Source organism: Meleagris gallopavo, chromosome 2, assembly GCF_000146605.3.
Source record: "Meleagris gallopavo isolate NT-WF06-2002-E0010 breed Aviagen turkey brand Nicholas breeding stock chromosome 2, Turkey_5.1, whole genome shotgun sequence".
NCBI classification, from domain to species: Eukaryota; Metazoa; Chordata; class Aves; order Galliformes; family Phasianidae; genus Meleagris; species Meleagris gallopavo.
In genome coordinates, this window is record NC_015012.2 from 56,639,423 (window position 1) to 56,649,772 (window position 10,350).

The following is a 10,350-nucleotide window of genomic DNA, read 5'->3' on the forward strand; positions in this document are numbered from 1 at the left end:
TATTATAGCTGCCCTGCCAGGTCCCTCTTCTATTTCAGTAAAATGCATCTAAAATGCTTTTGTACCAGTACAGTTGCGAAATACTTAGTGTGGTGATCCCTGCATTGTGAACAGAAATCCCAGAATTTTGACTTCAAACTCGACACTTAGGTTCCCATAAGCCTAACAAGGATATCACCTCCTTACTCTTTTTCTCAGATGAACCTATCAGTGCTTTCTTGCCAGTTCCCTTGTTGCAGAACTCTGCCATGCATAGTTGCAGATTGGAAGTTTTATGCAGACATTCTTTTTCTTCTGATTGCTGCTAGCAAGTCACATCCTAAAGAGACTTAACCCCTCTGCTGTTAGTTGTATCTGAGGCAACTTATGCTGGTCTGGAAAACCCTGTGTACTTGCACATAACGCAGCAAGCATAAAACAGAATCTTCTGTCCTGACAGAGAATAGTATTTTGCTGTTTATCCTCTGCTTTGTCATGGAAATCAGCTCAGTAATTCTGATGACCAGGACTGAAGTCTAGTAAAAGCTGCCATCAGCTTGGGATTGCATCTCAGTATACTATTAGGGATGAGCTTTGTCTGCATCTCAGTTACAGAGCTTGCATGTGTCCTGGTGTGTGCAGGGTGACTAGCTGGGACTTTTACCTTTACACTTCTCTGTGCAGAATGGAAACAGGTTGTTTCCTGAGTCTCCCTGGCACAGTGCCTGAAATGGCATGGCCCCAAGCCTCAGCTTCTGAGCAGAGCCCTCCAGAGCCACTGCTGTGCCATCTGCGCATTTGAACTGTGGTACACAGCCCATCACCGGAGGTCGCAGACCTGAGCACAGCAGCGTCCTTGTTCTTACTTGATGCAGTGATGTATTTTTAACATCAGCTTCAGTGAAATCTGCTGTAATTGATGTTACACCTTTGTTCTATTTATAGCTTATTTTTGTTGTGGAGTTTGAGTGGAAGTTAAGAAGTACTTCCTCTACCAATTGCTAATAAATTTGTTTGCCTTTGCAGAGCTACAGGCAGCCAGCAGCTTTTATTGTCACGCAACATCCTTTACCAAACACTGTGAAAGATTTCTGGAGATTAGTGTATGACTACGGCTGTACTTCTCTTGTGATGTTAAACGAGGTCGACTTAGCACAGGTTAGTTTGGGGCTTGAGTTTTCCATTTACTGTCACATGCTTTAATATCTCTGCACCCACTACATGATCAGAATGTTGAGTAGTGCAGCTGTTTTACAGTTTTTCTGTTGCTCTTCTTTACAGCAACTAATTAATACAAGTAAAGGCCAGGTGTGGTGTCTACAGTGGTGCAAGACAATGCTCCCATTGTAACTTAACATTTATTTATACCCATTATACAGGGCTGCCCACAATACTGGCCTGAAGAGGGAATACTGCGTTACGGTCCCATTCAAGTGGAATGCGTATCTTGTTCAATGGACTGCGATGTAATAAACCGAATTTTCAGGATATGCAATCTAACAAGAGTAAGCATTATCATAACAACATGTAACAGTTTTTAACACTCTCTTGGCTATTCTGGTTTTTAATTTTGAATAGTAGTAAAATATTAATGTTCTTACAACAGAAAAATTAAAGTACCAAAATCTAATGCTAGCTTCCAGGGCTTTACTAGAGCTACCCATTAGGTAGAGAAAATAGTGAGATGAGTGACTGCTCTGTAATATTCTCCATGATAAGCAAAAGTTGTATGAAAAGGATTCTGTTCAGTCAGTGTATGGAGAAAGGAATATCCGTATGTAAAGAGCATGTAGTGATTGGCATTTTGTTTGCAACTTCCATGAGATGTTTCCCATCCTACATCGGGAACTGCAGCACTCAAAGTGGTTATGCAACCAGCATCTTCTCAGTTTTAGCTCCAAGAACTACACATCCTATAAAGTGGGGTGTGAAAAAACTCTGAAAGTTCCTCTGGAGGACTCTGCACCACTGTGCCTTAACCTACCTTTGTCACTTTTTCTTGACTTCAGAACCAATGCCAGTCTTGCAGTCTTGTCAGTTCTTTCAAACGTTGCATTGTCTTGTCTCTTTGCTGTTCCAAACTGTTTCACATTGTCACAGCATCTTATCAAACCTTGCAACACAGTGTCTCTTTTCCTTGCTCACTTCTATAAATCACTTATTTATGTTGCCTACAGGTAAAAAGATACAGATGCATGTGTGCACTTAACCAGCAGCCCCTGGTTGACATACTCTATCATTCAGCTAATACTGATCAGGCCACCATCTAATATTAGATATTGGCCACCAACTGTGGTTTGTAGTATAATTTTAACTTTCATTAATGTTGAACAATTGCTGTGATGAACTTCAAAAGCAATGCCTCTTGTGTTATTATGTTGGCTCACAACATCACAGGCAGATGCTGATGTTATGGCATTAGAGGTTGAACCTTCCTGCCTATATTCTATTACATTTTGTTTCTGTGTGACAGATGACAGCAGAGGGGCAGTCTGATAGAAGGGTGTCTGACATGGAAGTGCATATGAAGCACAAGGGTGTCATTGAATTTCTCCATGCAGAAAAAATTGTACCCACTGACATTCATTGATGCTTGCTGAACATTGATGGAGACCAAACAGTGGATGTGAGCACAGTGAGGCTGTGGATGGTGCGTTTCAGCAGTGGTGACAGTGACATGAAAGACGAGACATGTTGAGGATGGCCATTCACAGCTGTCACACTGCAAAAAGAAGAGCGTTTCAATGAGCTCACTGATGCAAATTGGCTAATAGGGGTGTCTGAGTCTAAAAACACTGTCTTATATGATTCTGTGATTCTGATGATTCTCTATGATTCTGTGATTCTGTAGCTGAGAATTTGCTCCATCAAACAGTGTTATTATGCTCTTTGTATCTGTTGTAGTGCCCACAGAAATAAATAGGAGGCATTACTTTTGCAGCAACCAGAGTATATACAAAGCTTTTTCTTTTTTAACTAATATTTTGGTCACACTTTGATTTTTTCCAAGTAAGAAGGGCAGTCTGTGTGTGACTAGCTTCTTCTGTAAATTGTATTTTGCTTACATTCAGAGTTGAGGGGAAAAACAAAAACAAAAACAAAAACAACTCTTCATGCCCTGTGTGGAAATTACAGGAAGAGGGGAAATTACAGAGGACTGGGGACGGTGGTAAATATTATGCTACAACACTTTTTTGTTGGTGTATGTTTAATTTCCTTTTTTGTTTTTTTTTTTCCTAGTTCATTTCTTATTCACTTTTCCGTTTTTTTTTCTGTTTTGATTTTCTAGTTCTCTATTTCTCTTCATTTTCCATGCATTTTGCCTTTACCTCTTTTTTCTATTTCTCCCTATTACACTGATCTTCCTCTTACAAAATGCATATTCCTTTTACTTCTCACCTGCCTCCGCTCCAAGAAGCTGAACAGGCTTCTTCCAGTAGCTTAGGCTTCTCTTGTCATCTTAATTCAATTCTAAAGGATCTACCACGTGGAAGGCTCAGACTGGCAACAAGACCTTCATGACTGTAATAGCCTGGCAAAAAGGGAAGGCATTATTTAAGGAAAAAGATCCTTGAATATTACTTGCTTATTTATAATGGGATCAGTTCATGCATGGGAAGGTTTAAAACGAAGCTAAAGGCGTGTCTCTGCCTTTCTCTAGGTCTGGGAATTCAATAATGATGGTTCTGAAGCTAAGGATGAAACTCCTTAATACACTGACTCTTGAGAATTTTGCCTTTCAGAAGCCAGGATAGGTTGCAGTACTGACTGATAAGCATTGACTCTATCTTGAAAATATTTACATTTTTTTCCTTTTTAAATCTTTTTTGAGCCCAAGAAGTATTAATTAAGTAGAGATCCTATGATATGCAAAGTATACATGTTGTAATCTGTCAATAATATAAACACTTTTGTACCATATTAGTTTTATATATGGGTTTTCTCAACCTAGATGTAAGAATGCCATATTGACCTAAGCCTCTTTGATTTCCTTCAGCCACAAGAGGGCTATCTAATGGTGCAGCAATTCCAGTATTTGGGATGGGCTTCTCACAGGGATGTACCAGCTTCCAAGAGATCCTTCTTGAAATTAATCCTCCAAGTTGAAAAATGGCAAGAGGAATGTGAAGAAGGGGAGGGCCGGACCATCATTCATTGTCTGTGAGTGATTTTGAGAAACTCAGTAACGGCTCTTCAAACAAATACATATAAATTACTCCTTTTTTTTTCATGTTCAAATGGTATTCTAATAGCTATATTCTTATGCACATCTTTGTCGCTTAAAAACAGAAAAAAAGAAAGAAAATGTACTCCTAGTACTGCAGGCCAACCTTTGGTCAACTTTCAGGTTTGGTCAACTTTCAGGTTTGGTCAACTTTCAGGTTTGGTCAACTATCAGGTTTGTTTCAGGTCAAAGTACCATGAGTATTTTTTTATGATCCTACAGTGATACTGTGTATTGTCTTCTGTATCTTACAGCATGTTTTTCAAGTGCAAAATATGTACAGATGAATTTCTGCAGTTCAGTTTAAGTTCTGACAATAGCATAGTATTTTATATTTTATACATAGTATTTTATATCATGTTTTTTGTGTACCTCTGGCTTGTGTTTTTTTTCATTCCAGAAGGACTAGATCTAGAAAAAATTCTACAATATGATCCTAAAAATATTAATACTGACATCCTCTCTGAAGTTAAAAAAAAAAAAAAAGAACACTTGCTCTGTTCATTAAAAGTATTAGCAATAAAAATTCCTGTAAAAAAGAATCTAGTTCGGACATTTTAAAAACACAGTATCTTTTTCTCCCAATCTCCTTCCTTGATATGTATCAATAAGTAAAAAGTTTAAACCTTAAAAGTAGATCACAAATTTCTCCTTTACAAGGAGAAAAAAAAGCTTCTGCATAAATGTTTGGAATTACCTTGTGGCCACTTTCCACCCACTCATCCTCGTATCCATGGAACATTTTGGCTTATTTATTCTTGGCAAGAAAAAGCACCTATCTGACTTTCTTTAAAGTGAAGATTAACATAGTTCAGAAGTATCCACAAAGGTCAACAAAATACCGAATCAGTGGTGCCTTGGCAATGCTTTAGCTGGATAATCCCCATATTCTAAAATAATTCAAATGAGACTCTTTCCAGAACTAAATAGAAAGTATTGTACTTACCATTGAATTTGCTTTTTAATTTGTAATGTCTATGCAAACTGAGCTATAACACAGGTGGATGGCATGGTGGTCTGCAAAGGCAGAGTTCAAAAGAAGTTATTGAGAGCAAGGTCAGAAACACAGACTGTCTCAGACCAAACCAAACCCACTGGAGTTGCAAGATGATTGCCAAAACCTAGTCTCTTTGCGGGAGTCACAAGTCACTCATGCTTACAGGAGTATGCGCTGGGTGCCCTGTTATGTTATAGTGACATTTAATCAGCTCTTTTCCTTATGTACAGAAACGGTGGTGGCCGGAGTGGGATGTTCTGTGCCATCGGCATTGTGGTTGAGATGGTAAAAAGGCAGAATGTGGTTGATGTTTTCCATGCTGTGAAGACTTTGAGGAACAGTAAACCCAACATGGTAGAAACTCCGGTAAGCAAAAAAAGCCCATCAGAATTACTACAAATGGTCAGGGAGCCAGAGACTTGTCTTCTGTGAGCTGCATGCAATACTGTGTCCATAAATCAAAACAACCTATGTGGGACTTCAGCTAAGAGAAGGTGACCTGTCTTTACACTCCTTATTGTAGTACATATTGAGCAGAGGCTGATCTGATTCTTAGTGTGAGCATAAAGTTCAGAAACATTACAACTTATGGTGGAAATTTATTGTGTGTACACATTAGTCAGCATCATGAAGGGCCAGGCTAAGTATTTATGCTACTTATCTTGTAGTGATACTGTTACTTTCACAGGACATTCTCATTTAACAGACTGATCTTTAATTTCTCAAAAGAACCTGGACTATTAGAGTAGAGGTTGTGGCACATTGTGCTCACAGAAACCATCCTGAAATTTCATAGAGCAAAGCATTTCTTCTTGGTAGGAAGAAGCTGTAAAGGAGATCTTTATATTTTACTTCTGTTTAATGCTTTGGAAGCTATATTGAATAATGCTAGTGTTTCTTACTCTACCTTTAGTAGTCAAAAATGATATCTCAGCACTTAAAAATCAAAGACTATTGGATCTAGTATGGAAACACATAAACAACATAAGCCTGAATTAGCAAAACCACAAGATGAAACAAAGTATTTGTATGTACATTGGCAGAACTCAAAATGTCCTTCACTCTTCTGATGAATGTGTGTATATACATGAATGCATATCTGCCTGTCTAATCACTTCAGTCACAAAAACTGAACGTCATGGAAAGTGCTTAAAAATTCCTCTGTCTCCCAAATGCATTTTTCCCCCCTTGTAGCTGAATGTGAAAGCAGGTTAGACAGTGCTTTGGTGCTTCTGCTATTTGACTCTCACACTGCCAGAAGCCAGTGTCACTTTTCAGCCAGATGGCTGCCTACAGCATAAAATTCAGGGATGCCAATCGGAATTAAAAATGTTTTGCAGTTTATACATCCTGAAAATTGCTTCTGACCTTGTGAACTTGCATATTGAGCAAAATGGCTGTAGCTGTCTTTTCCTACACTGCCCTTTTTCCAGGTGTCAGTGCTTGTTTAGTATCAAGTAGCTTCTGTGGCACGATTTGCTTAATTAATGTGTATCACTTCCATCCACTGCTACTGCATAAATTAAAAAAATGGTTAACATGTTAACAACTAGAACATATTGCAGAAGCAGTAACACTGGTCTAGGTATTGCTTGTTTTGCTGCAAATACTTTACAATCTGCTGTGCTATAGACTTCTGAGATGCAACATATTGAATTGCTGCCTGGATTTCAGTTCACTGCTGTGAGGAAAACTGGTCTGATCACATGGAAAATTACTTGTGTCACTATAAAGAGAGGCCAAGGTAGATTGTCTGTGTTTCTGATAAATGGTCTGAAAACTTATATTTAATTTCAAAATAGTCCTGAATTCCAGTGCAGTTTTCATTTGCAGATATTGAATTTCTATAGTTATGTATTTCTGTGCTCTGTGGGTTTTTATTCAAAACTCTTGAACAGCAGCAGCTGTTGAGACATTAGTTAGAAAACAAACCAGGAAAACCAATATACAATGTTGTCGTGTGCCCTACATTCAGCACCATAATCAGATAACACAAAAGAGCAGCACAATAAAACCTTTAAGATATCCCTACCATTTCCTGCTAATTGATCACACTGGCTTACTTTGAAACAAAAAATGAATCACAAAAGCAGGTTTGTTTTGTTTGGTGGTAAGGACAATAGGGATTGAGTTCATTTCTCGTTTTGTCTTCTTGCTGCTTTCTCCTCTATCCTTTCTCCTCCCTCTCCCCGAGTACTAGTTCTGAACAGCAGGGTTGTTATAGGAAATACTAAGTATGTTGAACTTTTAAGCTCTAACTTCTCTTTTAAATGTGCATTCTCATATCCTGGGCATTACATCAGAGCTATTGAAAAAATGCAGACCCAGGGCAATATGGTGTCACAGTTCTGTATTCCCTAGCTGTCCAAGCAGTAGTCACCTGCTGAATATCAGCTACCTTATATGTAAATTGTGCTTCAGAGTTGAGCAGCTTCTCTGCAAGAATGTTCTGGCTGATAGAAGAGATTCTCATGTTTGATAACCAGTTCAAAAGCTGAAAAAATTGGAGAAGTAAATCATTGCATTTCATGGTCAGGTTTATTTTTTTATATTTTGTTGGTTATGGTTTGTTTATAAGTCAGAGCTGGTAATACGCTTGTGTAATAGAGGAGTGAAAGAAGAAAAGTGAAAAGAGAAAAAAAAAAGAAAACCAACCCAAGTGTGTCAGTCTTGAATTCAAAATTGTTTAGTAGTCAGAAAAGGCTATTCTTGTTTGTAGTCATTGCTGCTGTTTAATGACTTAGAACCTCGATTTAACTTTTTCTCTATTACTTTTTTCCCTTTCTCTCTTAAAGGAGCAGTATCGCTTCTGCTATGACGTTGCACTGGAGTATCTGGAATCCTCTTAGTTGGAATGGATGTGACAAAGTTCACCAAATATCTGAATCTCATTACGCTGTTTTGACAACAGTTCTTGATCCTGTGAAGAAAGATTTTAGGGGAAGAGGGGGGAGGGGGGATTTTAAATTTTAAATGCAAAGTATTTTTCTTATGAAGTTGTGTATCTTAATAAAAGAATTCAATCTGTTTCTATGCTTGTATACAGTATCAACATTTAGTGCCACATAAATACTATTTAATGAAAACCAGAGTCAGAAGAGATTTGCGCAAATTAGGACTTTTCAGTGTTTGTATATGCAGCCGTCTCTCAATTACAGTAGAGCGACCATCTGTTGCATGTATCAATATTTCCTATATGGTATTAATTTTCTTTTTTTTTTTTTCCTTTTGATACATTGTTAAAGTATAATAACAGTGCAGATTGATAGTAAGGTTCATTCTTTATACGTTTCAAGTGTTGCATATATATATTATATATAGTTTAAAAAAAAACTGGCTTATTTTGTTTTAATGTGCAATGATGGCTGGATCACATAAAGATCTTTATAAAGAAACTTAAACATAAGCCAAAGACTCAAGTGTAAATATGTCTATATGGAGAAAGCACATGTATTTATTGTTTACTTGCATTCCTTTTTTGATGGCTGAAAAAAAAAGAAGAATCATTTTTCTTGAAGAAAGCTTTTTTTGCTGAAATCAAGTGTAAACAATTTTTGTAGTTTATTTTTTGTATGTTTAGTGTAAGTAGAAGACATACTTTTTATGCTTAGACCAAGAAACATTGGTATAGTGGTTTTGTTGTGTACATGCTTGTGAATCAGATCCATGTAAACAGTTATAGAAGGTCTTTAACCACAGGACCAAAATCAAAACATTTTGCTGAAAATGTATAGTTTTTCACATTTGCATTAGTTAAATATTGATTAAAATCTGTGGAAGGAAGGGCGCTCATCAAATCGACCTTACCTACAACTCGCATATCATTGGAAGAAATTTTTTAAGTTAGAGTTCTAAGGGATCCAATTGTTTAGAAAGATACTGAAGCACAGGTCAACAGGAGAACTATCAGGCAAATAGATGGCTCTACAAATGCCCTTTAGTGCAAAAAGCATTTGTTTAATAAATTGTAAAAAATAAGCAATGTTTATTTTGATGTTTACGAACATGTACGCTTTGCTTCCAAGAAAGCAAAATTTGAATAAACCAAATCCAGATTCTCATTATACTTGTGGTGTACAAAATATTACTGTTCTTTTGCTTAGCATGTATCCATTTGTTCAAAAGCTTTCCTATATCTCATCAGTTGAAATCATTTCAGTCTCTTGTTGGTCTTTTTTAGAACTGACAGTAAAATGATAAGGTGCTTATAAATATTCTGTAAAGTAAGAGTGAATTAAACTTTTATTTAAATATTATTTTTTTATTATTTCCTATTTTAGCAAGCTCTCACTGTCCTTGTTGAGGAGTTGTATTTGTGTGAAGATAGATATATTTGGATAAAGAAGATCTCAAAAAGAAATTGTGTTATTTTTCACTTCAGCATTTCAGGGAGTGTTTGAAAAGATTCTATATCATATGCATGAAAACAAGTGCATTAAAGTTTCTTTCTTTACTTCAGGAACATGGAATTACCCTCCTAAAACTATGGCAGGGAAATGTTTATAGGAATTCTTTTCTCATATTTTTTCAAAGCTCCTCTCTGTATTGTTTACATCTCTACCTGTTCCAGATCTTTAAAAAAATCATTTTCTTTTGCTGTGCAATGGTAGTTCCTGCCTATGAAAAGTAAACAAATACTGTTTGAAAAAGTTCACTGAGTCTTGGTACTCAAAATTACTCTGTTTTTTGCTGTATTGTAAAGGGAATTTTAGTCTTCATGGAATGGAATGATAATGTTCTCAACTTTATCTGTAAGGACATGGCATCCAGCTCTCAAAATGCTTGATCCAGCTCTCTGCTCTCCCTCTTCTGTGAAGACAATGCAGCATCTCTACAGACAGATTCATCCTGCATGTTTTAGGCATTTATTGGGGTTAAGTGAACTGGGTTCTGGAAGAACCTTTCTCCTTACCCTTAAAGATTGCTGAGAAAACTATATTAGTTTAGAAGTCTATATTAGTTCAGAAGTTTGGCAGGTGAGATGAGCTGCTGTTAGGGCTGTGGAATGCAGAAACCAAATTCCATACTGATGGCAGTGATTTTCTTTATTTTATCTCTCCGGACCAAAAATGTAGCATTAGGCTGAATGAATAGTTAACTTTCATAGAGAGCTCCTACATGAGGGATCATAGGCTCAGTCCTCACTAGA

The 10,350-nt window shown here is 37.0% G+C and overlaps 1 protein-coding gene across 1 annotated transcript in view; it reads left to right on the plus strand.

The window, feature by feature from the left end:
• PTPRK (protein tyrosine phosphatase receptor type K) overlaps positions 1–9,457 on the plus strand; it is a 45,004-nt gene extending 35,547 nt beyond the window's left edge. Inside the window, exons 14-18 of the mRNA XM_031552213.1 lie at positions 1,006–1,137; positions 1,359–1,484; positions 3,977–4,140; positions 5,432–5,567; positions 7,997–9,457. Of these exons, the coding sequence (XP_031408073.1) occupies positions 1,006–1,137; positions 1,359–1,484; positions 3,977–4,140; positions 5,432–5,567; positions 7,997–8,050 (612 nt within the window). The 3' untranslated portion in view covers positions 8,051–9,457. The remainder of the gene's footprint in view (positions 1–1,005; positions 1,138–1,358; positions 1,485–3,976; positions 4,141–5,431; positions 5,568–7,996) is intronic.
• The last annotated feature ends 893 nt before the right edge of the window (positions 9,458–10,350 follow it).